This window comes from Erinaceus europaeus, chromosome 9 (genome assembly GCF_950295315.1).
Source record: "Erinaceus europaeus chromosome 9, mEriEur2.1, whole genome shotgun sequence".
In the NCBI taxonomy this organism is placed as follows: domain Eukaryota; kingdom Metazoa; phylum Chordata; class Mammalia; order Eulipotyphla; family Erinaceidae; genus Erinaceus; species Erinaceus europaeus.
In genome coordinates, this window is record NC_080170.1 from 955,724 (window position 1) to 983,021 (window position 27,298).

Sequence of the window (27,298 nt, forward strand, 5' to 3'; positions counted from 1 at the left end):
CGCTACATCACCGACCGCGCGGCCGGCGGGGTGCGCACGCGCGAAGGCCTCAGCCTCCGGTCTCCTAGTGCGCACGCGCGATGGTGCCTCCCTCCGGACGCCTGCGGGTCTCCGCAACGCTCACTCGCGGGGATCCGGCCCTCGGGTCACCTGACGACGCGATCTTCTACTGCGCACGCGCACGTCCCGGACCCTGCGGAGGGGGCGCCCGGCGCAGTGCGCATGTCCAAAGCTCGTGCGGCCGCGCACGCGCCAGAGCGCAGTCGCGGAGTATTCGCTGGGCCAATCACGAGTCGCTCCGTGCGCAAGCGCCTTTCTGGACGCTCTGTGTCCGCCCCTTTGCTGGTGGGGACGCCGCACAAGACGGTAACGCCACCAGGGCTGCGAGTGAAGTGTTCTTGTCGATGACGGCTCAGAACAATGACGGCACCCGCCTCGAGCCGCCCCGCCGCCAGACGCTGCGCGAGAGCGAGCGCAGACGCGCAGACGCGGGATAGACGGCGGCCGGCCGGCCGGTCTGAGGACTCCACGGGCCGCACCTCGGCCTCCCTCTCGCCGATTGGCTGCCGCGGGCGCGCTCCCCGCGTGTGATTGGACGCCCCGGGTCGGGCTATTGCGATTGGCTGCCGCCAGGGGGGCGGGGCCGGCGGCGATTTGAACGCGCGGCGGCGGCTGAGCGCGCGGGGCAGACATGTCCTTCCCGCGGGCCGCGCTGCGGCGCTTCAACGAGCCGGCCGGTGAGCTGGGGTCAGGGGTGGGGGGTCAGGGGTGGGGGTCAGGGGTCAGCGCGGGGGTGCGGTCGGTGGGCGGGGGTCAGGGCGGGGACCGCGGTGCCGGGATCCCTCCCTCCGCAGCGGTGTAGACGGCGGACCCAGCCCGTCGCGGTGTAGACACGGGACCCTCCCCCGCTCTGCGGTGTAGACACGGGACCCTCCCCCCGCTCGGCGGTGTAGACACGGGACCCTCCCCCCGCTCGGCGGTGTAGACACGGGACCCTCCCCGCTCTGCGGTGTAGACACGGGACCCTCCCCCGCTCGGCGGTGTAGACACGGACCCTCCCCCGCTCTGCGGTGTAGACACGGGACCCTCCCCCCGCTCGGCGGTGTAGACACGGGACCCTCCCCCGCTCTGCGGTGTAGACACGGGACCCTCCCCCCGCCTGCGGTGTAGACACGGGACCCTCCCCCGCTCGGCGGTGTAGACACGGGACCCTCCCCCGCTCGGCGGTGTAGACACGGGACCCTCCCCGCTCGGCGGTATAGACACGGGACCCTCCCCTGCTCAGAGCGGTATAGACACTGAGCCCCCTGCTCAGAGCGGTGTAGACGGTGAGCCCCCTGCTCAGAGCCGTGTAGACAGTGAGCCCCCTGCTCAGAGCAGTGTAGACAGTGGACTCCCCACACCGCCCCGCGTCCCCAGCTGTGTAGACAGTCCCTCTTTGCCCCTTGTCACTGTGTGTCCACAGGCTGCGCCCCGTCCCCTGGCGCCTACGACGTGAAGCCAGCAGAGGCTGCCCGCGGCCCCGTGTCCTTCGTGAAGGCCCAGAGGTTCCCAGCACTCGAGGGTGAGCACAGCCCTCACCTCCAGCTCCTGATGGTGCTGAGTCCTTATTTAGTGCTGATGGCCCGGTGCTGAGTCCTTATTTAGTGCTGATGGCCCAGTGCTGAGTCATTATTTAGTGCTGATAGCCCGGTGCTGAGTCCTTATTTAGTGCTGATAGCCAGTGCTGAGTCCTTATTTAGTGCTGATAGCCCGGTGCTGAGTCCTTATTTAGTGCTGATAGCCAGTGCTGAGTCCTTATTTAGTGCTGATAGCCAGTGCTGAGTCCTTATTTAGTGCTGATAGCCCGGTGCTGAGTCCTTATTTAGTGCTGATAGCCAGTGCTGAGTCCTTATTTAGTGCTGATAGCCCAGTGCTGAGTCCTTATTTAGTGCTGATAGCCAGTGCTGAGTCCTTATTTAGTGCTGATAGCCAGTGCTGAGTCCTTATTTAGTGCTGATAGCCCAGTGCTGAGTCCTTATTTAGTGCTGATAGCCAGTGCTGAGTCCTTATTTAGTGCTGATAGCCCAGTGCTGAGTCCTTATTTAGTGCTGATAGCCCAGTGCTGAGTCCTTATTTAGTGCTGATAGCCCGGTACTGAGTCCTTATTTAGTGCTGATGGCCCGGTGCTGAGTCCTTATTTAGTGCTGATACCCCAGTGCTGAGTCCTTATTTAGTGCTGATAGCCAGTGCTGAGTCCTTATTTAGTGCTGATAGCCAGTGCTGAGTCCTTATTTAGTGCTGATAGCCCAGTGCTGAGTCCTTATTTAGTGCTGATAGCCAGTGCTGAGTCCTTATTTAGTGCTGATAGCCAGTGCTGAGTCCTTATTTAGTGCTGATAGCCCAGTGCTGAGTCCTTATTTAGTGCTGATAGCCCGGTACTGAGTCCTTATTTAGTGCTGATGGCCCGGTGCTGAGTCCTTATTTAGTGCTGATACCCCAGTGCTGAGTCCTTATTTAGTGCTGATAGCCAGTGCTGAGTCCTTATTTAGTGCTGATAGCCAGTGCTGAGTCCTTATTTAGTGCTGATAGCCCAGTGCTGAGTCCTTATTTAGTGCTGATGGCCCGGTGCTGAGTCCTTATTTAGTGCTGATACCCCAGTGCTGAGTCCTTATTTAGTGCTGATAGCCAGTGCTGAGTCCTTATTTAGTGCTGATAGCCAGTGCTGAGTCCTTATTTAGTGCTGATAGCCAGTGCTGAGTCCTTATTTAGTGCTGATAGCCAGTGCTGAGTCCTTATTTAGTGCTGATAGCCCAGTGCTGAGTCCTTATTTAGTGCTGATAGCCAGTGCTGAGTCCTTATTTAGTGCTGATAGCCCAGTGCTGAGTCCTTATTTAGTGCTGATGGCCCGGTGCTGAGTCCTTATTTAGTGCTGATAGCCAGTGCTGAGTCCTTATTTAGTGCTGATAGCCAGTGCTGAGTCCTTATTTAGTGCTGATGGCCCGGTGCTGAGTCCTTATTTAGTGCTGATAGCCAGTGCTGAGTCCTTATTTAGTGCTGATAGCCAGTGCTGAGTCCTTATTTAGTGCTGATAGCCAGTGCTGAGTCCTTATTTAGTGCTGATAGCCAGTGCTGAGTCCTTATTTAGTGCTGATAGCCCAGTGCTGAGTCCTTATTTAGTGCTGATAGCCCAGTGCTGAGTCATTATTTAGTGCTGATAGCCCAGTGCTGAGTCCTTATTTAGTGCTGACAGCCCAGTGCTGAGTCCTTATTTAGTGCTGATACCCCAGTGCTGAGTCCTTATTTAGTGCTGACAGCCCAGTGCTGAGTCCTTATTTAGTGCTGATAGCCCGGTGCTGAGTCCTTATTTAGTGCTGATACCCCAGTGCTGAGTCCTTATTTAGTGCTGATAGCCCAGTGCTGAGTCCTTATTTAGTGCTGATAGCCAGTGCTGAGTCCTTATTTAGTGCTGATAGCCAGTGCTGAGTCCTTATTTAGTGCTGATAGCCAGTGCTGAGTCCTTATTTAGTGCTGATAGCCCAGTGCTGAGTCCTTATTTAGTGCTGATAGCCCGGTACTGAGTCCTTATTTAGTGCTGATGGCCCGGTGCTGAGTCCTTATTTAGTGCTGATACCCCAGTGCTGAGTCCTTATTTAGTGCTGATAGCCAGTGCTGAGTCCTTATTTAGTGCTGATAGCCAGTGCTGAGTCCTTATTTAGTGCTGATAGCCCAGTGCTGAGTCCTTATTTAGTGCTGATGGCCCGGTGCTGAGTCCTTATTTAGTGCTGATACCCCAGTGCTGAGTCCTTATTTAGTGCTGATAGCCAGTGCTGAGTCCTTATTTAGTGCTGATAGCCAGTGCTGAGTCCTTATTTAGTGCTGATAGCCAGTGCTGAGTCCTTATTTAGTGCTGATAGCCAGTGCTGAGTCCTTATTTAGTGCTGATAGCCCAGTGCTGAGTCCTTATTTAGTGCTGATAGCCAGTGCTGAGTCCTTATTTAGTGCTGATAGCCCAGTGCTGAGTCCTTATTTAGTGCTGATGGCCCGGTGCTGAGTCCTTATTTAGTGCTGATAGCCAGTGCTGAGTCCTTATTTAGTGCTGATAGCCAGTGCTGAGTCCTTATTTAGTGCTGATGGCCCGGTGCTGAGTCCTTATTTAGTGCTGATAGCCAGTGCTGAGTCCTTATTTAGTGCTGATAGCCAGTGCTGAGTCCTTATTTAGTGCTGATAGCCAGTGCTGAGTCCTTATTTAGTGCTGATAGCCAGTGCTGAGTCCTTATTTAGTGCTGATAGCCCAGTGCTGAGTCCTTATTTAGTGCTGATAGCCCAGTGCTGAGTCATTATTTAGTGCTGATAGCCCAGTGCTGAGTCCTTATTTAGTGCTGATAGCCCGGTGCTGAGTCCTTATTTAGTGCTGATAGCCAGTGCTGAGTCCTTATTTAGTGCTGATAGCCAGTGCTGAGTCCTTATTTAGTGCTGATAGCCCAGTGCTGAGTCCTTATTTAGTGCTGATAGCCCAGTGCTGAGTCCTTATTTAGTGCTGATAGCCAGTGCTGAGTCCTTATTTAGTGCTGATAGCCAGTGCTGAGTCCTTATTTAGTGCTGATAGCCAGTGCTGAGTCCTTATTTAGTGCTGATAGCCCAGTGCTGAGTCCTTATTTAGTGCTGATAGCCCGGTACTGAGTCCTTATTTAGTGCTGATGGCCCGGTGCTGAGTCCTTATTTAGTGCTGATACCCCAGTGCTGAGTCCTTATTTAGTGCTGATAGCCAGTGCTGAGTCCTTATTTAGTGCTGATAGCCAGTGCTGAGTCCTTATTTAGTGCTGATAGCCCAGTGCTGAGTCCTTATTTAGTGCTGATGGCCCGGTGCTGAGTCCTTATTTAGTGCTGATACCCCAGTGCTGAGTCCTTATTTAGTGCTGATAGCCAGTGCTGAGTCCTTATTTAGTGCTGATAGCCAGTGCTGAGTCCTTATTTAGTGCTGATAGCCAGTGCTGAGTCCTTATTTAGTGCTGATAGCCAGTGCTGAGTCCTTATTTAGTGCTGATAGCCCAGTGCTGAGTCCTTATTTAGTGCTGATAGCCAGTGCTGAGTCCTTATTTAGTGCTGATAGCCCAGTGCTGAGTCCTTATTTAGTGCTGATGGCCCGGTGCTGAGTCCTTATTTAGTGCTGATAGCCAGTGCTGAGTCCTTATTTAGTGCTGATAGCCAGTGCTGAGTCCTTATTTAGTGCTGATGGCCCGGTGCTGAGTCCTTATTTAGTGCTGATAGCCCAGTGCTGAGTCCTTATTTAGTGCTGATAGCCCGGTACTGAGTCCTTATTTAGTGCTGATGGCCCGGTGCTGAGTCCTTATTTAGTGCTGATAGCCAGTGCTGAGTCCTTATTTAGTGCTGATAGCCAGTGCTGAGTCCTTATTTAGTGCTGATAGCCAGTGCTGAGTCCTTATTTAGTGCTGATAGCCAGTGCTGAGTCCTTATTTAGTGCTGATAGCCAGTGCTGAGTCCTTATTTAGTGCTGATAGCCAGTGCTGAGTCCTTATTTAGTGCTGATAGCCAGTGCTGAGTCCTTATTTAGTGCTGATAGCCAGTGCTGAGTCCTTATTTAGTGCTGATAGCCCGGTACTGAGTCCTTATTTAGTGCTGATAGCCCAGTGCTGAGTCCTTATTTAGTGCTGATAGCCAGTGCTGAGTCCTTATTTAGTGCTGATAGCCCAGTGCTGAGTCCTTATTTAGTGCTGACAGCCAGTGCTGAGTCCTTATTTAGTGCTGATAGCCCAGTGCTGAGTCCTTATTTAGTGCTGATAGCCCAGTGCTGAGTCCTTATTTAGTGCTGATGGCCCGGTGCTGAGTCCTTATTTAGTGCTGATAGCCAGTGCTGAGTCCTTATTTAGTGCTGATAGCCCAGTGCTGAGTCCTTATTTAGTGCTGATAGCCCAGTGCTGAGTCCTTATTTAGTGCTGATAGCCCAGTGCTGAGTCCTTATTTAGTGCTGATAGCCAGTGCTGAGTCCTTATTTAGTGCTGACAGCCCAGTGCTGAGTCCTTATTTAGTGCTGATAGCCAGTGCTGAGTCCTTATTTAGTGCTGATAGCCCAGTGCTGAGTCCTTATTTAGTGCTGATAGCCCAGTGCTGAGTCCTTATTTAGTGCTGATAGCCCAGTGCTGAGTCCTTATTTAGTGCTGATAGCCAGTGCTGAGTCCTTATTTAGTGCTGATAGCCCGGTGCTGAGTCCTTATTTAGTGCTGATAGCTAGTGCTGAGTCCTTATTTAGTGCTGATAGCCCAGTGCTGAGTCCTTATTTAGTGCTGATAGCCCGGTGCTTAGTCCTTATTTAGTGCTGATGGCCCAGTGCTTAGTCTTTATGCTCTGCTAATAGCCTGCTGGTTCGTCCTCATTTGCTGCCGTGTGCCTGGTGCTTAGTCCTTATTTCTCGCCTGTGTTTTAGTTCTTTCTTGCTCTTTATTTGCCAGGACAGCGAAAGGAGGGAGGGGGCGAGACTGACGCTGCCCGTGGTAAAGTTCCTGCAAGTGACTGGTGCTGAGGCTCCCAGGTTCAGTCCCTGCACCACCATAAGCCAGAGCTGAGCAGGGCTCTGGGGAAAAGAGAGGACAGACAGACAGACGGACACCTGCATTCTGCCCCACAGCGGGTGAAGCCCCCCTGTAGGGGTGTCCTTTCCTCTCCGAGGAGACCTCAGCTGCTCTGGGTGTTGGGAAGACCAGGAGGGGCGGGGTGGGGAGAGCGGAAACCCAGTACAGTGTGGTGGGGACAGTGGCTGCAGGCAGGGGGCTGCAGGTTCCAGGCAGGGGGTTGTGGGCTGCAGGTTGCAGGCAGGGGCTGCAGGTTGCGGGCAGGGGCTGCGGGCTGCGAGTAGGGGCTGCGGGTTGCAGGCAGGGGGTTGTGGGCTGCAGGTTGCAGGCAGGGGCTGTTGGTTTCGGGCAGGGGGTTGTGTGCTGCAGGCAGGGGCTGTGGGTTTTAGGCAGGGGGTTGTGGGTTGCAGGCAGGGGGTTGTGGGCTGCAGGTTGCAGGCAGGGGCTGTAGGTTTCGGGCAGGGGGTTGTGGGCTGCAGGCAGGGGGTTGTGGGTTGCAGGCAGGGGCTGCGGGTTGCAGGCAGGGGTTGTGGGCTGCCGGCAGGGGCTCTGGGCGGCGGCACGGCCACGTTCCCTCCCTTCATCTCATGCAGACACCCGGCCTGACCTCGCAGCCGACGGTGACGCTCTGCCTGCTTCAGCCAGAAGGGGCAAGGCCCCAGGGACCAAGGTGAGACCCCAGCCCAGTCGGCCGTCTGCCTGACGTGCTGGAGCCACTACCCAATCCGTGGCCCCGAGTCCCGGTGCCTGGGGCGAGTCCGGTGGGGCGCCCGGGGCCTCGAGCGGGCAGAGACCCAGGGCAACCGTGCTGCTGGGCGCCCTTGGAGCTGAAGCTCTGTCGTATCTGACTCCGGTCCAGCCAGCTCCACCTAGACACTGACCCTTAACCCTGCGTGGGCACCCGGAGTGTCTGCTGGCGCGCGTCTGTGTGCTTGTCACAGAGAGGGCGGGCAGGGCTGACAGCGTAGTGTCTGTGCCAAGGCCCACATGCCCTCGGCGTGAACTCAGTGAGAGAGCAGCAGGCCGGGCACAGGAGCCGCACGGCATCGCAGCCATGAACTGGGGGGCGGACGGTCGCGAGTTCAGCGGGTTAAGCACACGTGGCACAAAGCGCAGGGACCCCGGCTCTCCACCTGCAGGGGCGTCACTTCACAGGCGGTGAAGCAGGTCTGCAGGTGTCTGTCTTTCTCTCCTCCTCTCTGTCTTCCCCTCCTCTCTCCATTTCTCTCTGTCCTATCCAACAGCAGCAATGACAATGATAACAAAAATGGCCTCCAGGAGCAGTGGATTCTCAGTGCAGGCACTGAGCCCCAGAAATAACCCTGGAGGCAAAACAAAGAAAAAAAATGTTATGAACTTACCTAGTTGGCAGACTCTCATAGAAAACAAAATTACAGGAGTTGGGCGGTAGCACAGCGGGTTAAGCGCAGGTGGTGCAGAGCACAAGGACCAGCATAAGGATCCTGGTTCGAGCCCCGGCTCCCCACCTGCAGGGGAGTCACTTCACAGGCAGTGAAGCAGGTCTGCAGGTGTCTGTCTTTCTCTCCCCCTCTCTGTCTTCCCCTCCTCTCTCTGTCCTGTCCAACAAGGACGACATCAATAACAACAATAAAACAACAAGGACAACAAAAGGAAATATTTAAAAATTTTTTTTTTTAATATGAAAAAGATTACACGTTATATGACCCTTGATTTTGTCTTCCCTGTTCCTTGACTTTTAAACAGAAGAAACCTGAAAAGAGTGATCAGGATCTGAAGATGTTGAAGAAAGAGGTAAACAGTGTGTCCTACTTGTTGACAAGTAAAAGTCTCCTCATGGAAAGTTTGTATCGAGCAGAGAGACCATCTCTGTCCTGACCTGGGTGCTGGGTGCTGGGTGAGGAACAGGGCCGGGTGCTGGCAGGCTGAGGGCCCTCTGCTGGGAAGCCACACTTGAGAGTCTGTCTGCCAGTGACCTGCTGGCAAAGCCAAGTGTTTGGCACCTCGGGCATGATTCAAGGTGAGCGTCATGGAAAATGGGCAGGTCTTTCATTCTGGGTGGGTGGTGAGAGCAGGGGGGTGAGGGTGCCATGCAGCGTGGCCCGGCCCTGGTCGCAGCAAAGCCCGTCTGCCCAGTGAGCTAGTTTCCGCCTACCTGCGCATCTGATTCTTTTTCAGTGAATTGGTTTTAAGATTTATTTAGGTATTAAGGGGAAGGAGGGCCAGAGCATTGCTTGGACACTGGCAGAACCAGGCGTGGAGCACGGGACCTCATACTTGAGCTGAGGAGCCTCGTGCCTCACCCGCTGTGCGTCTCACTGGCCATTTTCCTGTGTTTCATGCTGTAGGAATACAGTTTCTTGCTTCTCTCAAAGTCCTAGACCCTCCTCCAAACTAGATGACCGTGGCGATTCTGTCCTCACCTTGGGGTGGGAGCGCGGGCCCCTCACTTGTTACGCGTTTCTGTCCAGATGCGAGCCCTCGTGCAGGAGCGCAGCTTACAGGTCAGGCGCATCCAGGACCTGGAAGCCAAGCTGGAGAAGGTGGAAGGCAAGCTGAGTGCTGCAGTCAGGGAGAACACGTCTCTCGCTGCGGCCGGCGCGTCCCTGAAGAAGCAGCTCATTGAATTCACCAGGATTAACGAGCTGCTCAAGTCTAAGGTAGCTGAGTCTCATGGTCATCTTGGCATTTGAGTAAATAACGATGTGTCTTTTCCTCACAGAGTCGAGAATTTCAGGCTCTGTGTCAGCCCTTTTCCTTCACTCTGTTCCTGAAATCAGGAGTTTGTTTAAGTCGTAACTATGAATGCGTTTTTGCTGTGGTGTGTGACATGTAAGGGACTGTAAACAAGATACTTCTTAGCTTGTGTTTATTATTTTCACATGGAATAAGGGAATCAACCAGAGGCCTCACCTACGTGCACTATGACCGAGCTACTCCCTGGTCCATCTTTATTTTTCATTCTGTGTCCTAGGGTGAAAGCAGCATCTCCAGATCCCTACTCATCTTCCTGTTGCTCACAGGTGATGCCAAGGCTGGAACCCAGGGCCTCGTGGTCATGGGGACTGGAGCTTGGTGCCCTGAGCTGTCTCGGCTGTGTGTATCTTAATGTCATTTTTTCACTCCCCCGAAGTCAGCCCAGTAAATAGGCTGTCAATAGAAACTGCAGGATTCACTCTCAGCGGTCTGTAAAAGGTCTTTCTCTGGAGTGAGTCACGGCAGAGCATCAGCAGGCTTCTTGCCCGCGTCCTTTGGGCAGTGCCCTTTGGAAAGTGACTGACTGATGGGCTGAGCAGATAACGGTGCCTATCTGCATTCCTGTGCCAGCAGCCAGAGAGCTTCCTGTAATCACCCTTCTCTGCAGGCGGAGGGGTTATAACCGTCGTGCTTAGTAAGAACCACACGTAGTTCAGGCTCTAGTGCGTGTTGGACACTTAGCTCACGCAGAGGGTGCCCAAGAATCGAGTGTTGTGGGGAGCAGATCCTGGAGAAGATTCTGGTTGGTGAGACAGCTTGGGCCTTGTTCCTTGCCTGGGGTGGGCCAGATCCTGTGGTTGGCATGTTTCAAAGTAGACCAGAAGGTACAGGTGCAAACGTCCTTCATGAGATCTTCTCTGGCCTGGGGAGACAGCAGAACGGTTACGCGAAAGACTTGCAGGTCCCAGGCGCCAAGGTTTCAGGTTCAGTCTCCAGCACCGCCATAAGCCAGAGCTGAGCAGGGCTCTGCCTGGAACAAACGGAACTTTGAGCTTTGCAGCCTGGGGGTGCAAAGGGCCAGTGTGTCGGCTCTCAAAGCATGGAGCCCCCTCCCAGCACTACTTCCAGGAACATTCCAGAAGGTCGGCTTCAGTCACGAGGTGAGGGCAGTCGTCACGTGTGTCAGTTCCTGTGCCGTGGTCAGAGGCTTTTCTCTACCATAGGATAACGGGCAAGCCGTCACCCAGACGGTGAGCAAACTCATCATCATCGTGAACTCCTGCACCGCCCTGTTTCTGTTTCTGACATGTCACTGTTTCTGTCCTGCTCAGTTCTCTGAAAACCGCAACAAGAATATGAAGCTCCTAAGCCTTGAGTTGCAGAAACTCAAACACAAGCGACAAGCAAAGGTAGGACAGGTGCCCCTGCCGCGTCCGCGGGGGCCGCGTTTGGGCTCCGAGTGGCCCCTCGCTTCTGAGGCACGTCTCTGTTGCGTAGGCTCTGGCGGCCAATCAGGAAGGCGTGGAGAGGAAGCTGCAGGAAGAGCCTCAGGAGAAAGCGCCACAGGCTGAGGGGGAACTGTGAGTGACTGGGAGAGGGCGGGCCCCGGACGGTGCAGCTCCCTGTGCAGCCAGCCTCTCAGGGACGCGAGCCTGCCTGTGCCCGCCCTCCTCCCCAGTGATGCCCCAAGTTCGATGCCGACAGGGTCTCTGAGCAGATGCCCTTCACACAGCTTCCGTGCCCCTGCGAGGAGACAGCCTTGCTGGTGGCGTCGCCTCAGAGATGGCGCTCAGACCGTGGAGGCCCGGTGTGGCAGGCGTCCCTTGCGCAGCAGCTTAGTCCTCCCTCTGCCTCCGTGCCCGCCCCAGCCACGCGCTGCCCGGTGTCCACCTCTCCGGGCTCACCGCACCTCTGCCTGCGTGCTGGGTGCACATGGCTCCCTCTTGAGACCCGTCTGTGCCGCTGTGCATTTGTGGAGACTGTCTCTCTGTCTCTCCCACCCTCGGTTTCTCTCTGTTGGGGGGTCCCTACCGCGCGGTTGTACCTCCACTTGCTCACAGAGCTCGTAGCCTGTGCTTGGGTGTCCAGTTCCAGCTCACGGAGAAGGCAGCTGGGTCTGTTTCTGTGGGCAAAGCTTCTGTTCCTCAGAGCAGACCCTCTGCCCCAGGGCAGCGTCAGCATAGTGTGGCTCTGCCCCGGGGGAAGTAGACTGGCCCACGTCCTGGCCAGCGCTGCTGCCCTGTCTTCCTTGTGAGTGTGAACTGGTGGCCCCTGTATGGTTTGAAGTGCTGGTCCCATGTCAAGGCTGTGTCCGTGTTTGCTGACCGCTGATACTGCCCTCTGTGAGCTGCTTCCCTCCCCTGCCCATTTCTTAACGGTTGGGAGTTGCCGAGGACATACTGCGCCTCAGAGCAGCGGGCACAGGGGCGCTGAGGCACGGAGCTTGCTTCCTCACTCTCCGCCTCTCCACGTCTCCGTCGGAAAATAAGCACGTGATCGGCCGAGTGTCCTGAGTGATTCATGCATGCATTCGTTTATTTGCAGTGTCATAATAGACCAAGAAAAGACTGATGAAAATTCTGAAACAGAAGAACTCTTAGAATACATCCAAGAAATCAGGTAATATAAGTAGTGACTATAAACTGGATCTTGCTTTGTTGGGAAGTTACTCTTTTTTCCAGTTGGTGTTCCCTTTGCTTAGATAAGTTTTTTCACATTGGTTTCTATGCAGCCACGCGTCCGATCAGGTGGAAAAATACGAGCTGCGTATTGCTCAGCTAGAGGGAAAACTGCAGGCGGAAGCTGCCGAGGTCTCCAGCCTTAGACAGTCTCGTGAGCAGAGTGCTGCGCTGTGGGCACAGCTGGGAGACCTGACGGCTAGGTGTCAGCTGCTGGAGCAGGAGAAAGGTACCGGGTGCTGGCACGGCTGGCTCTGGGCGAAGGCTTAGTGCGCGCTGTCTCAGAAGAGCGCGAGTGCCCTGGGGCGGGGTGGACGGCGTCATGGTCATGCAAAGGGAGTCTCCTTCATGAGGCTTCGGAGTCCCAGGTTCAATCCTCTGCACCGCTGTGTGTCAGAGCTGGTAATGTCAAATAATAATAATAAATAGAAATTAAGAAAAGAAGAGCACTGTGAAGTTGAACAGCATTTCTAACACTGACGTGACTAACAGCAGAAATAGTCCTTCCATGAGAAAGGCTTTTATGTCTAGGCTTTTTTTTTCAATATAATATAATATTCTTGATTGAAATACACATGCACACACTTGCTTTTCAAATTTGATAGCCAGTTAAAATTTAGAGAGACATAGAAGTAGGTGGGGTTTCAGTATGTGTAGCTCCTGTGTTACATTGCAGAGTTAATGGTAGCTTCTCCCTTTAGAGATATGTAACGTCTTAACTTCCCGAAAGCAATAGAAAGAAAATCTGAGTTTTTCAAAATCAACCTTGGAGTCTAATTACAACATTTTTAATGTCTTTATAGAAAGCCTCGCCAGCAAGTATAATGAACAGGAGGAGACTCTAAATTCTGAAATAAAGAGCCTAAAAGAGAGGCTTGTTCTTGAAAAGGAAGAACAGGAAAAGCTACAACAAAAAGAATTGCAAATCGATTCCCTTCTGCAGCAGGAGAAGGTAGTTGACTACATTAAATAACAAACTAATGAGTGCTATCCCATGCTGTCAGCCCCATCAGAAAGCCTTCAGAGTGTCTGTATCCTTTTTAATTCACAATTTAATACTGGTCTACAGTCATACAAGATGACAGGATTCTCTGATCCAACAGCCATCACGTGAGGCTCTTGTCCTGAGGAAGTAGTCATGCCTATTGAGGAGGAATCATACACTAGGAAAGTGTGAGCCAGGAGGTGGTGCACCCGATTGAGCACACACGTCACCGTGTGCGAGGACCCAGGTTCACGCCCCCTGTCCCACTTGCAGAGAGGAAGCTCCACGAGTGGTGAAGCAGGGCTGTAGGTGTCTCCCTGTCCCTCCTTTTCTGTCTCCCCCCACCCCATTTCTATCTGTCCTGTCAAATAACAATAATAAATCGTATATGATGAAATAGGTGTAAAAATATTATTTTACAAGACGTGCAAACTGCCTAGAAGTGTTAATGAGGTGTTACCCTTTACAAAGTGAACATGGCATCTTTAAATTTAATTTCTGTGCTTTAGTTTTCTTTCTTAGTAGGACCTCACAATGCCATTTCAGATTGTTTGATTGCTGGAGCTCATGTGGGTTAGCTCTCAGCTAGGAAGGTAAATCTACCAAGTTCCCATCTCTAGTTCAAGAGACTATGTGAAAAGAAAGAAACTCAGGGAGGATTCTGGTAGGAACACACTCGTTTATTGGGGGGTGGGTTTGGGTTAATATAGAAGGCTAGACAAAGCACGGTTTTCACATATGTCAGAATTCACAGGTTTCTTAAAGGTCAGCATGCCCCCTATGGCAGGGGCTGTTATGACAAGAGCTGATACGTAGAGATCAATACAGTTGGTCTCCTGATGCAGGCATTTAATGATCCAAAGGCATTTGAGAGAAGAATAGTGGTTGAACCAGTAAGGTGAGATAGAGAAGGAAGAACAAGGCTTTAAAGACATCAGAAGGGCTCCAGGAAATAAGGCCTTGGGGGGCTTCTCACTTGTCCGGTGTTAGGAATGTGTGACAGGATGTGCTCTTCCTTTGTGATCAAAAGGTGAAGTGGAATGTGTGAGCTTTGAGTGAGTGCAACCATTTGGCTGACAGCAGGGGAGAGAGGATGTAGGCTCCTTGTGGATTTCGGGAGTCTTACAGAGGCAAGCTGAGTCTGATAGACTTTTGTCTCTTGGCTCATCTCTATGGAGAGAGGCTACCAAGAGAGGTGTCTTTTCAGACCTCCATCCGTGAAGATGGGGGGAGCTTCCCTAAGCTCTACCAAACTTCCACATAGTCCCACATTTGATGATATTCTCTTTGGAAACAGGGATTGTCCTCCAGTCTTCAGCAGAAACTGTGTTCTGTCCAGGAGGAACTGGCCAGAGAGAAGAGCCTGTTTGAGGAGGAATTAAAAGCAGCACTGAGGGAGCTGGATAAGTTGCAACACAAGGAGGAGCAAGCAGAGAGGCTCCTTGAGCAGCTGGAAGAGGAAGCAAGGTCTAGAGCTGCAAAGCAGAAGCTTCTGGAAGAAGCGCTGGAGAGGTTTGTATGGGCAGAGCTGCTTGCACTGTCGGGCTTCCTGCTCACTCGCAGGTGCTCAGGCCAGGCCTGCTCGGCTGAGCTTGGTGGCTCGGCAGGGAGGGGACAGAGGCGGCCAGCTGAGCCTGGGAATTTGGCCAGTCGACACCCCAGGCCCAGGCTTCTTTACTCCTGTGCTTTCTAAAAAGCATTTGATGCGAGGCCAGCCTTATAATGAGGGTTTTGTTTGTTTGTTTTCCTTCCTCCTTGCTGTTTGATAGGGAAGGAGAAGATAGGGAAAAAATGGAAGTCACCTGCAGACCTGCTTCACTGCTCATGAAGCGTTGCCCCTGTAGGTGGGGAGCAGGGGCTTGAACTTGGGTCCTTGCACGTGGTAGTGAGAGCACTTAAACCAGGTATTCTACCACCTGGCCCCAAATAATAATAATGAGGTTTTTTTTTTTAAGCCAAAGAATGAAGAATCCTGTCTCCGCTCTCCCACTCATGCCTGCACCTGAATCACCTTGCTTAGAGCACGCTGTGCTGGTTTTTTGAAGGAACACAAACATCTCAAAAGACAAGGGGTGGGGAGGGGCAACAGACCTGAGAAGCCTGAAGAAATAACCTTGCAGCCAGGTCTGAGCCTGGCCCCACTGCCCTGGAGGAGTGTTGGTGCTGGGGTTGGTCTCGGTCTGTCTGTCTGTCTATCTCTGGCTCTCTCTCCAAGTCTGCCCAAAGCGGTGCACCTCAGTGATAGCAAAAACAAACAAGAGAACTGCGTCCCCACTAGAATCAGAGAGATGCACCCGGCTGTGCACAGGACCTGATGGGCGGAGTCTCCGTTGCGCCCAGCAGCGCCATGTGCGGTGGCTGAGCTGTGCCTGCGGGTCTCCAGCTCTCCTGGGCAAATGCAGGCCTAAAGACGGCTGCTGAGGCTTCATCTTCTTGTCTGTTGGTTGGTTTTCACACACCCAACTGTGTTTTCTTTTTTTTTTTTTTTTCCATAGGGTAGGAGGGGTACAATTCCACACAATTCCCACCACCCAATCTCCGTATCCCACCCCTCCCCCGATAGCTTTCCCATTCTCTAGCCCTCTGGGAACATGGACCCAGGGTCGTTGAGGGTTGCAGAAGGTAGAAGGTCTGGCTTCTGTAATTGCTTCCCCGCTGAACATGGGCGTTGACTGGTCGGTCCATACTCCCAGTCTGCCTCTCTCTTTCCCTAGTAGGGTGTGACTCTGGGGAAGCTGAGCTCCAGGACTTATTGGTGGGGTCTTCAGTCCAGGGAAGCCTGGCTAGCATCCTGATGACACCTGGAACCTGGTGACTGAAAAGAGAGTTAACATACAAAGCCAAACAGATTGTTGAGCAATCATGGACCCAAAGCTTGGAATAGTGGAGAGGAAGTGTTAGGGAGGGTACTCACTGCAAACTCTAGTGTACTTCTGCTTTCTTACTTTGGTGCCATACTCCAAACTCAATTTCTGCTTTGCGTTTCTACTTCTTCTTTTTTTTTTTTACATGCATAACATTCCCCAGATTCCCATTTAGCAATACAACCCCCACTATTTCATTCATCATTTTTCATGGACCTGTATTCTCCCCACCCACCCACACACCCCAGAGTCTTTTACTTTGGTGTAATACTCCAATTCCATTTCAGGTTCGACTTGTGTTTTCTTTTCTAATCTTGTTTTTCAACTTTGGCCTGAGAGTGAGATCATCCCATATTCATCCTTCTGTTTCTGACTTATTTCACTCAACATGATTTTTTCAAGGTCCATCCAAGATCGGCTGAAAACAGTGAAGTCACCATTTTTTACAGCTGAGTAGTATTCCATTGTGTATATAGACCACAACTTGCTCAGCCACTCATCTGTTGTTGGACACCTGGGTTGCTTCCAGGTTTTGGCTATTACAAATTGTGCCGCCAAGAACATATGTGTACACAGATCTTTTTGGATGGATGTGTTGGGTTCCTTAGGATATATCCCCAGGAGGGGAATTGCTGGGTCATAGGGTAGGTCCATTTCTAGCCTTCTGATAGTTCTCCAGACTGTTCTCCACAGAGGTTGGACCAATTGACATTCCCACCAGCAGTGCAGGAGGGTTCCTTTGACCCCACACCCTCTCCAGCATTTGCTGCTGTTACCTTTTCTGATGTGTGACATTCTCACAGGAGTGAAGTGATATCTCATTGTTGTCTTGATTTGCATTTCTCTGACAATCAGAGACTTGAAGCATTTTTTCATGTGTTTCTCAGCCTTTTGGATCTCTTCTGTGGTGAATATTCTGTCCAAGTCCTCCCCCCATTTTTGGATGGGGTTATTTGTTGTCTTGTTGTTGAGTCTGGCAAGCTCTTTATATATGTTGGTTATTAAACTCTTATCTGATGTATGGCATGTAAAGATCTTCTCCCATTCTGTGAGGGGTCTCTTGATTTGGGTAGTGGTTTCTTTTGCTGTGAAGAAGCTTTTTAATTTGATGTAGTCCCATAGGTTTATACTTGCCTTAGTCTTCCTTGTAATTGAATTCGTTTCATTGAAAATGTCTTTAAAATTTATGCGGAAAAAAGTTCTGCCAATATTTTCCTCTAAGTATCTGATAGTTTCTGGTCTAACATCCAAGTCTTTGATCCACTTGGAATTTACTTTTGTATTTGGTGAAATACAGTGATTCAGTTTCATTCTTCTGCATGTTTCAACCCATTGTTTCCAACACCATTTGTTGAAGAGACTCTGCTTTCCCCATATAATAGTCTGGGCCCCTTTGTCAAAGATTAGATGTCCATACATGTGGGGCCTCATTTCTGGGCTCTCAATTCTATTCCACTGGTCAGTGTGTCTGTTCATGTTCCAGTACCAAGCAGTTTTGATGACAATGGCCCTATAATACAGTTTGAGATCTGGCCTCCGGTTCTGTTCTTTTTTCTCAAGATTGTTTTGGCAATTCTAGGTCTTTTCTGGTTCCAGATAAACATTTGTAGCATTTGTTCTATTTTCCTAAAAAAATGTGCTTGGGATCTTGATGGGATAGCATTAAATTTGTAGATGGCTCTGGGTAATATATTCATTTTGATGATGTTAATTCTTCCAACCCATGAACATGGAATATCTTTCCACTTCTTTGTGTCTTTTTCAATTTCTTTGAGTAGTGACTCATAATTTTCAGTATACAAGTCTTTCACTTCTTTGGTTAGGTTTACTCCTAGATATTTTATTGTTTTTGTTGCTATAGAAAAAGGAACTGATTTCTGGATTTCAATTTCTTCTAACTTAGTGTTTGCATAGAGGAAGGCCACTGACTTTTGAATGTTAATTTTATAGCCTGACACATTACTGTATTGCCTGATGATTTCCAAAAGCTTCTTGCTGGATTCCTTAGGTTTTCCCATGTATACTATCATGTCATCTGCAAATAAGGAGAGTTTGACTTCTTCTCTTCCAATCTGTATTCCTTTAATTCCTTGCTCCTGCCTGATTGCTATGGCAAGAACTTCCAACACTATGTTGAATAGTAATGGTGATAGTGGGCAGCCCTGTCTAGTACCTGATCTGAGTGGAAATGCTTCCAGTTTTTCACCATTGAGTATGATGTTGGCTGTAGGCTTGCTATATATAGACTCCACTATCTTCAGGAATTTTCCATCTATTCCCATTTTTTGTAGTGTTTTGATCATAAAGGGATGTTGTATTTTGTCAAAGGCTTTCTCTGCATCTATTGATATGACCATGTGGTTTTTGGTCTTGCTTTTGTTGATGTGGTGGATCACATTCATTGATTTATTTGGTATATTAAACCAACCTTGCATGCCTGGGATAAACCCCACTTGGTCATGATGAACAATCTTTTTGATATACTGCTGTATCCGGTTGGCTAGAATTTTGTTCAATATTTTCGTTATCTATGTTCATCAGAGATATTGGTCTGTAGTTTTCTTTTTTGGTTGTGTCCCTGTCTGCTTTTGGTATCAGGGTGATGTTGGCTTCATAGAAGCTGGCAGGGAGTATTCCAGTGTCTTCAATCTTCTGGAAGACTTTTAAAAGTAGAGGTATTAGTTCTTCTTTGAAGGTTTTGTAGAATTCATTTGTAAAACCATCTGGTCCAGGACTTTTATTTTTGGGAAGATTTTTGATAACTGTTTCAATTTCATTAGCTGTGATGGGCCTGTTCATGTTATCCACTTCCTCTTTAGTTAGTTTTGGAAGTTGGCAGGTATCTAGGAAATCATTCATTTCTTCCAGGTTCTCTAGCTTGGTGGCATATAGTTGTTCATAGAAGCCTCGCATGATATGTTGAATTTCTGCGGTGTCGGTTGTGATATCTCCTCTTTCATTTACTATCCGATTTATTTGGGTCTTCTCCCTTTTTTGTTTTGTGAGTCTGGCTAAAGGTTTGTCGATTTTGTTTACTCTTTTGAAGAACCAACATTTACTTTCATTGATCTTTTGTATGGTTTTCCTATTCTCAATGTTATTTATTTCTGCCCTAACTTTAGTAATTTCTGTCCTTCTGGTTGCTTTAGGATTCCTTTGTTGTTCTTCTTCTAGGTCTTTGAGATGTGCAATCAGGCTGTTTATTTGTGCCTTTTCTTGTTTCCTAATGTGTGCTTGTATAGCTATGAACTTCCCTCTTAGGACTGCTTTAGCTGTGTCCCAAATATTTTGATAGCTTGTGTCTTCATTTTCATTGAACTCTCGAAACATTTTGATTTCTTCCTTGATTTCCTCTTTGACCCAGAAGTTGTTAAGAAGTGTATTGTTGAGCTTCCACATTTTGGGACTGTTACTAATCTTTTGTTGATTGTTAAGTGTTAGTTTAATTCCACTGTGGTCTGAGAAGATGCTTGGGATGATTTCAGTGCTCTTGAATAGGCTGATGCTGTATTTGTGGCCTAACATATGGTCTATCCTTGAGAATGACCCATGTGGATTTGAGTAAAATGTGTATTCCAGTTTCTTGGGATGAATGACTCTGAAAATGTCCAATAGTTCTAGTTTATCTATCTCTTCATTTAGCTCCCTTATGTCTTTACTGATTTTCTTCCTGGATGATCTGTCAAGTTGAGATAGTGGGGTGTTGAAGTCCCCAACTATGATTGTGTTACTGTTAATATATTGCTGTAGCTCTTTCAGTAGAAGTTTGATGTATTTAGATGGCTTCTCATTGGGTGCATAGATATTAATAATTGTTAAGTCCTTTTGATTGACTGATCCTCTGAGCATTAAGTAGTGTCCATTCCTATCTTTTTTACTTTTATCTATTTTAACATCTATCATGTCAGATATGAGAATAGCTGTTCCTGCCCTTTTTTGTGGGCCATTGGCTTGTATGATAGTTTTCCATCCTTTCACTTTAAGTCTGTGTTTGTCTTGTTGAGTTAGGTGAGTTTCCTGTAGACAACATATTGTTGGGTTGTGTTTTCTGATCCATCTTCCTACTCTGTGTCTTTTAATAGGTGAATTCAGGCCATTGACATTTATTGATATCAAAGACTGAAGATATTTTAATGCCATTCTTGTAGAGTTTTAGAGTGTTTTGATATATGTCCTATTTGTGGTGGTCTGGTTGTTTATAGGAGACCTTTCAGAACTTCTTTCAGGGCAGGCTTGGTGATGGTTGCTTCCTTCAACTGTTGCTTGTCTGAGAAGGTTTTGATGCTTCCATCTAGTCTGAATGACAGTCTAGCAGGATATAGTATTCTTGGCTGAAAGCCTTTCTCATTGAGCACTCGATAGATGTCTTGCCATTCTCTTCTGGCCTGTAGTGTTTGTATGGAGAAGTCTGCTGCTAATCTTATGGGTTTTCCTTTGTAGGTGACTCTTTGTTTTTCTCTTGCAGCCTTAAGGATCCTTTCTTTATCCTTATTCCTTTCCATTCTAAGTATGACATGTCTTGGTGTCTTTAGGTCTGGGTTAATTCTGTTTGGGACCCTCTGGGCTTCTTGAATCTTTATGTCTTTGATGTTGTCTAGGCTAGAGAAATTTTCAGCTATTATGGCCTGGAGAATGCTTTCTTCCTCTCCTTCTCTTTCTTCCTCTGGTAAGCCAATAATGCGTATATTGTTTCTTTTGAAGTCATCCCATAGGACTCTGTTGTTGTTTACAGCATCTCTTAATCTCTTTTTGAGATCTCTTACTTCTTTTTTAGTTGTCTCTAATTCATCCTCAATATTGCTAATTCTGTTTTCAGCCTCATTGATTCTATTCTCTCTGCCCTCTACTGCTTTCTGGAGTTCATCTATTTTGTTGCCTTGCTCTGATACTGTTTTAGCTTGTTCAGCTAGTTGCATTCTTAGCTCAGAGATTTCAGCTTTCAGCTCTCTAATAACCATGAGATTATTAGAATTTTCTTCCATATTCTCATTTGTTGTTCCTGCATTTCTGATTACAATTTTTTCAAATTCTTTACTCACTCCTGTTATTATTTCCTTAGCTAATGTTTGGATGTTGAACTCGTTTTGTGCTTCACCCTCTGGAGGACTTTTAGCTGGACTCTTGTCCTGGTTCGAGTCTCCAATATTCTTTCTTGTTGTTTTAACCATTTTATATATTATGTTATGAGTTCCCTTTATCAGTACTTTTCAAATTATTGATCACTATTGCCTGGATTGACTTGTGTCTAAGTAATTTAATTAAAGGGTTTACCATGGTGGAAGTTAACAGTTTTTTTTCAGTCCCTGAGTTGGAGCTCAGTGGTGTAAAAGCCTCTTTTTTTCTTCCCTGAGGCTATGCGTGCCTGAGGGCTTTTAAACTATCAATTGGCTTCTTAGCTTAATCACTGACTCCTGACCAAGAGATAAAGCAGGGTGTGGCAGAGATAATCCAGTGGTTATGCAAAGAGACTTTCACAGCCCCTCAGCTATGCCAAGGAGGTATAGGTCTTCTCCTGAGTTTCCTGGTTAGATCTCTGTACCCTGGTGTCCCTCCCTGTTGCTGCTCCAGATTCTGAGGGTAGTAGCAATGGAGACTCAGAGTTGCACTTGGTGAGTCTCTGGGGAGTCCTTTCTTCCCTTCAGCTGTCCCCTTGTTGTGGAGCAGACTGGAGGTGGTGTCTCCACTGATAAACTGCTGAATGTTAGCAGTCACTTAATCTCTCCTTAGGCCCCTCTCTCCTCTCTGTCACCAGCCACGCGTGTTTGTACTCACGGGTGATTTACTGGGTTCCTGTGGTCATTCTAGTCCTGTCTTGTTTTAGTCCGGGTGGTCTCCTTTGGTATTCCTAGTTGATCCGGGAGAGGAGAGGAGAGGAGAGAAAGCGATCTGCTGCTCGTAGCTCCGCCTCCGGACCAAACTGTGTTTTCATATTCTCTAATTATCTGAAGTTGATTCTTGAGTTCATGTTGCAAATATGAACCCCTGGCGTTCCAGTGGAAAGCGTTTCTCGCAGGGAAGCACGGACTGATACAAAGCTGGGTCTTCGTCTGCACCGCCCAGCCGTATCTCTTGATAGTAATCCCTTTCTGCTTTCCTGCGTTAATTGGTGGTAAAAACAGAGTTCTGTTCACCGGCTGTGGAGGGGAGTGGTGCCGCACGGAGTGTATGAGTAGCTAGTCTAGACAACAGATACTGAAGAAGCTGCTTCAGTTTCAGAGGAGAAAGTGAGACACTTTTATTCAGTCTCGGGCTCCTGAGATAAGGGTTTTTATTATAGGTCTCTCACAGGTTACTCTTTTTCCCCCCATCCTTTTGTTGCCCTTGTTGTTTTTTGTTGTTGTAGTTATTATTGTTGTTACTGATGTCATTGTTATTGATGGATAGGACAGAGAGAAATGGAGAGAGGAGGGGAAGACAGAGGGGGAGAGAAAGACAGACACCTGCAGACCTGCTTCACCGCCTGTGAAGCGACTCCCCTGCAGGTGGGGAGCCGGGGGCTCGAACCAGGATCCTCATGTGGGTCCTTGCGCTTTGTGCCACCTGCATTTAACCTGCTGCGCTACCGCCCGACTCCCACAGACTATTCTTAACCAGAGCCCTGCTCAGCACTGGTTTATGGTGGTGCCAGGGGTTGAACCTGGAACTTTAGGCCCTCAGGCATGGAAGTTTCTGTATAACCATCTCCCCACCCATGTATTTTATGATCTATCTATATTAACCAACTCTGTGATTCTGAGCAAGTCAGTCTTCAATTCTTTAATTTTCTACTTAGTTTGCTAAAAAGGTCTTTTAATGAGATGTTTTTATTTACTCTTTTAGCAGAGGCCTGCTCAGCTCTGCTGTATAGTGGTGCAAGGGATTGAAGCTGGGACTTGAAAGCCTTCGGCACAAAAGTCTTTTGCAAGAACCATTGTGCTGTCTCCCTGCCCGTTTTATTATGTTTTAAATATTTTAATGAGATAGGGAAAATATTCATTATAAACCTTTCAGTTGTATTTGATTGAAGTCATATATTTTAAGAATCCATATGCTATGTATGAGACAAAATTCTAAGTAAGTAGTTGGGATGAGAATTGAGTGCAGTAAGAGGAAGGTGAGGCGGAGCCCTTCCAAGCTTCCCAGGCTGATTGTGCTTTGAACTGCCCCTTTCTCCCAGGAAGGAAGCCGAGCTGGAGGACAGCAGGGCAGCTCACACCCAGGCCAGTCTTCTGCTGCAGGAGAAGCACAGCCATGCCCTGCAGAGCCTCAGGGAGACGACTGCACAGCTGGAGAGGTATTTCACCAGGAGCCCACACACCGGTCTGAATGGAGGGGTGGCGGGTGTCCTGGGTGGAGGGTCTGGAAGGAAAAACACACAAATAGGATTGGTGCTGGCTGGAGACCCAGTCCCCCCTACCAGGGACATGCAGACCCCTGCAATCTGACTGGACTTGGGCCTGGGTGGGGGTTCTGCCTCTGTCCACTGGGTACACTGCCGGACCTCTGCCTCCTGCTACCCTTCCTTTCCTGTCTCCTCATGAAGATGCCAGAAGCTATTGTGCTCATTCCGCACAGCTTCCCCCACCTCACTCCTAGTCACACACCAGGTACCTGCTCCCTGCTGACTCTCCTCACTCCCAGTCACACACCAGGTGCCTGCTCCCTGCTGACTCTCCTCACTCCCCAGTCACACACCAGGTGCCTGCTCCCTGCTGACTCTCCTCACTCCCAGTCACACACCAGGTACCTGCTCCCTGCTGACTCTCCTCACTCCCCAGTCACACACCAGGTAACAGCTCCCTGCTGACTCTCCTCACTCCCAGTCACACACCAGGTGCCTGCTCCCTGCTGACTCTCCTCACTCCCCAGTCACACACCAGGTGCCTGCTCCCTGCTGACTCTCCTCACTCCCCAGTCACACACCAGGTACCTGCTCCCTGCTGACTCTCCTCACTCCTAGTCACACACCAGGTGCCTGCTCCCTGCTGACTCTCCTCACTCCCCAGTCACACACCAGGTGCCTGCTCCCTGCTGACTCTCCTCACTCCCCTGTCACACACCAGGTACCTGCTCCCTGCTGACTCTCCTCACTCCCCAGTCACACCAGGTGCCTGCTCCCTGCTGACTCTCCTCACTCCCAGTCACACACCAGGTGCCTGCTCCCTGCTGACTCTCCTCACTCCCAGTCACACACCAGGTACCTGCTCCCTGCTGACTCTCCTCACTCCCCAGTCACACACCAGGTACCTGCTCCCTGCTGACTCTCCTCACTCCCCAGTCACACACCAGGTACCTGCTCCCTGCTGACTCTCCTCACTCCCAGTCTCACACCAGGTGCCTGCTCCCTGCTGACTCTCCTCACTCCCCAGTCACACACCAGGTGCCTGCTCCCTGCTGACTCTCCTCACTCCAGTCACACACCAGGTACCTGCTCCCTGCTGACTCTCCTCACTCCCCAGTCACACACCAGGTACCTGCTCCCTCTGCCCTCTCCTCACTCCCCTGTCACACACCAGGTACCTCCTCCCTGCTGACTCTCCTCACTCCCCAGTCACATACCAGGTGCCTGCTCCCTGCTGACTCTCCTCACTCCCCAGTCACACACCAGGTACCTGCTCCCTGCTGACTCTCCTCACTCCCCAGTCACACACCAGGTACCTGCTCCCTGCTGACTCTCCTCACTCCCAGTCACACACCAGGTGCCTGCTCCCTGCTGACTCTCCTCACTCCCCAGTCACACACCAGGTGCCTGCTCCCTGCTGACTCTCCTCACTCCCAGTCACACACCAGGTGCCTGCTCCCTGCTGACTCTCCTCATTCCCCAGTAACACACCAGCTACCTGCTCCCTGCTGACTCTCCTCACTCCCAGTCACACACCAGGTGCCTGCTCCCTGCTGACTCTCCTCACTCCCCAGTCACACACCAGGTACCTGCTCCCTGCTGACTCTCCTCACTCCCCAGTCACACACCAGGTACCTGCTCCCTGCTGACTCTCCTCACTCCCCAGTCACACACCAGGAACCTCCTCCCTGCTGACTCTCCTCACTCCCCTGTCACACACCAGGTGCCTGCTCCCTGCTGATTCTCCTCACTCCCCTGTCACACACCAGGTACCTGCTCCCTGCTGACTCTCCTCACTCCCAGTCACACACCAGGTACCTGCTCCCTGCTGACTCTCCTCACTCCCCAGTCACACACCAGGTACCTCCTCCCTCTGCCCTCTCCTCACTCCCCTGTCACACCAGGTACCTGCTCCCTGCTGACTCTCCTCACTCCCCAGTCACACACCAGGTGCCTGCTCCCTGCTGACTCTCCTCACTCCCCAGTCACACACCAGGTACCTGCTCCCTGCTGACTCTCCTCACTCCCCAGTCACACACCAGGTACCTGCTCCCTGCTGACTCTCCTCACTCCCCAGTCACACACCAGGTGCCTGCTCCCTGCTGACTCTCCTCACTCCCCTGTCACACACCAGGTACCTGCTCCCTGCTGACTCTCCTCACTCCCCAGTCACACCAGGTGCCTGCTCCCTGCTGACTCTCCTCACTCCCAGTCACACACCAGGTGCCTGCTCCCTGCTGACTCTCCTCACTCCCAGTCACACACCAGGTACCTGCTCCCTGCTGACTCTCCTCACTCCCCAGTCACACACCAGGTACCTGCTCCCTGCTGACTCTCCTCACTCCCCAGTCACACACCAGGTACCTGCTCCCTGCTGACTCTCCTCACTCCCAGTCTCACACCAGGTGCCTGCTCCCTGCTGACTCTCCTCACTCCCCAGTCACACACCAGGTGCCTGCTAACTGCTGACTCTCCTCACTCCAGTCACACACCAGGTACCTGCTCCCTGCTGACTCTCCTCACTCCCCAGTCACACACCAGGTACCTGCTCCCTCTGCCCTCTCCTCACTCCCCTGTCACACACCAGGTACCTCCTCCCTGCTGACTCTCCTCACTCCCCAGTCACATACCAGGTACCTGCTCCCTGCTGACTCTCCTCACTCCCCAGTCACACACCAGGTGCCTGCTCCCTGCTGACTCTCCTCACTCCCCAGTCACACACCAGGTACCTGCTCCCTGCTGACTCTCCTCACTCCCCAGTCACACACCAGGTACCTGCTCCCTGCTGACTCTCCTCACTCCCAGTCACACACCAGGTGCCTGCTCCCTGCTGACTCTCCTCACTCCCCAGTCACACACCAGGTGCCTGCTCCCTGCTGACTCTCCTCACTCCCAGTCACACACCAGGTGCCTGCTCCCTGCTGACTCTCCTCATTCCCCAGTAACACACCAGCTACCTGCTCCCTGCTGACTCTCCTCACTCCCAGTCACACACCAGGTGCCTGCTCCCTGCTGACTCTCCTCACTCCCCAGTCACACACCAGGTACCTGCTCCCTGCTGACTCTCCTCACTCCCCAGTCACACACCAGGTACCTGCTCCCTGCTGACTCTCCTCACTCCCCAGTCACACACCAGGAACCTCCTCCCTGCTGACTCTCCTCACTCCCCTGTCACACACCAGGTGCCTGCTCCCTGCTGATTCTCCTCACTCCCCTGTCACACACCAGGTACCTGCTCCCTGCTGACTCTCCTCACTCCCAGTCACACACCAGGTACCTGCTCCCTGCTGACTCTCCTCACTCCCCAGTCACACACCAGGTACCTCCTCCCTCTGCCCTCTCCTCACTCCCCTGTCACACCAGGTACCTGCTCCCTGCTGACTCTCCTCACTCCCCAGTCACACACCAGGTGCCTGCTCCCTGCTGACTCTCCTCACTCCCCAGTCACACACCAGGTACCTGCTCCCTGCTGACTCTCCTCACTCCCCAGTCACACACCAGGTACCTGCTCCCTGCTGACTCTCCTCACTCCCCAGTCACACACCAGGTGCCTGCTCCCTGCTGACTCTCCTCACTCCCCAGTCACACACCAGGTACCTCCTCCCTGCTGACTCTCCTCACTCCCCAGTCACACACCAGGTGCCTGCTCCCTGCTGACTCTCCTCACTCCCCAGTCACACACCAGGTGCCTGCTCCCTGCTGACTCTCCTCACTCCCAGTCACACACCAGGTGCCTGCTCCCTGCTGACTCTCCTCACTCCCCAGTCACACACCAGGTGCCTGCTCCCTGCTGACTCTCCTCACTCCCAGTCACACACCAGGTGCCTGCTCCCTGCTGACTCTCCTCACTCCCCTGTCACACACCAGGTACCTGCTCCCTGCTGACTCTCCTCACTCCAGTCACACACCAGGTACCTGCTCCCTGCTGACTCTCCTCACTCCCCAGTCACACACCAGGTACCTGCTCCCTGCTGACTCTCCTCACTCCCCAGTCACACACCAGGTGCCTGCTCCCTGCTGACTCTCCTCACTCCCAGTCTCACACCAGGTGCCTGCTCCCTGCTGACTCTCCTCACTCCCCAGTCACACACCAGGTGCCTGCTCCCTGCTGACTCTCCTCACTCCAGTCACACACCAGGTACCTGCTCCCTGCTGACTCTCCTCACTCCCCAGTCACACACCAGGTACCTGCTCCCTCTGCCCTC

At 51.1% G+C, this 27,298-nt stretch overlaps 1 protein-coding gene across 2 annotated transcripts in view; it reads left to right on the forward strand.

Annotated features, from left to right (window-relative positions):
• The first annotated feature begins 594 nt into the window (after positions 1 to 594).
• HMMR (hyaluronan mediated motility receptor) overlaps positions 595 to 27,298 on the forward strand; it is a 53,120-nt gene continuing 26,416 nt past the window's right edge. Inside the window, exons 1-12 of one of the 2 annotated variants that reach the window (XM_060197065.1) lie at positions 595 to 737; positions 1,466 to 1,564; positions 7,163 to 7,239; positions 8,295 to 8,342; positions 9,020 to 9,208; positions 10,577 to 10,654; positions 10,743 to 10,825; positions 11,790 to 11,864; positions 11,977 to 12,152; positions 12,727 to 12,875; positions 14,206 to 14,420; positions 22,929 to 23,045. In XM_060197065.1, the coding sequence (XP_060053048.1) occupies positions 692 to 737; positions 1,466 to 1,564; positions 7,163 to 7,239; positions 8,295 to 8,342; positions 9,020 to 9,208; positions 10,577 to 10,654; positions 10,743 to 10,825; positions 11,790 to 11,864; positions 11,977 to 12,152; positions 12,727 to 12,875; positions 14,206 to 14,420; positions 22,929 to 23,045 (1,352 nt within the window). In that variant the 5' untranslated portion in view covers positions 595 to 691. The remainder of the gene's footprint in view (positions 738 to 1,465; positions 1,565 to 7,162; positions 7,240 to 8,294; positions 8,343 to 9,019; positions 9,209 to 10,576; positions 10,655 to 10,742; positions 10,826 to 11,789; positions 11,865 to 11,976; positions 12,153 to 12,726; positions 12,876 to 14,205; positions 14,421 to 22,928; positions 23,046 to 27,298) is intronic. The other variant, XM_060197066.1, reaches the window with a different exon arrangement.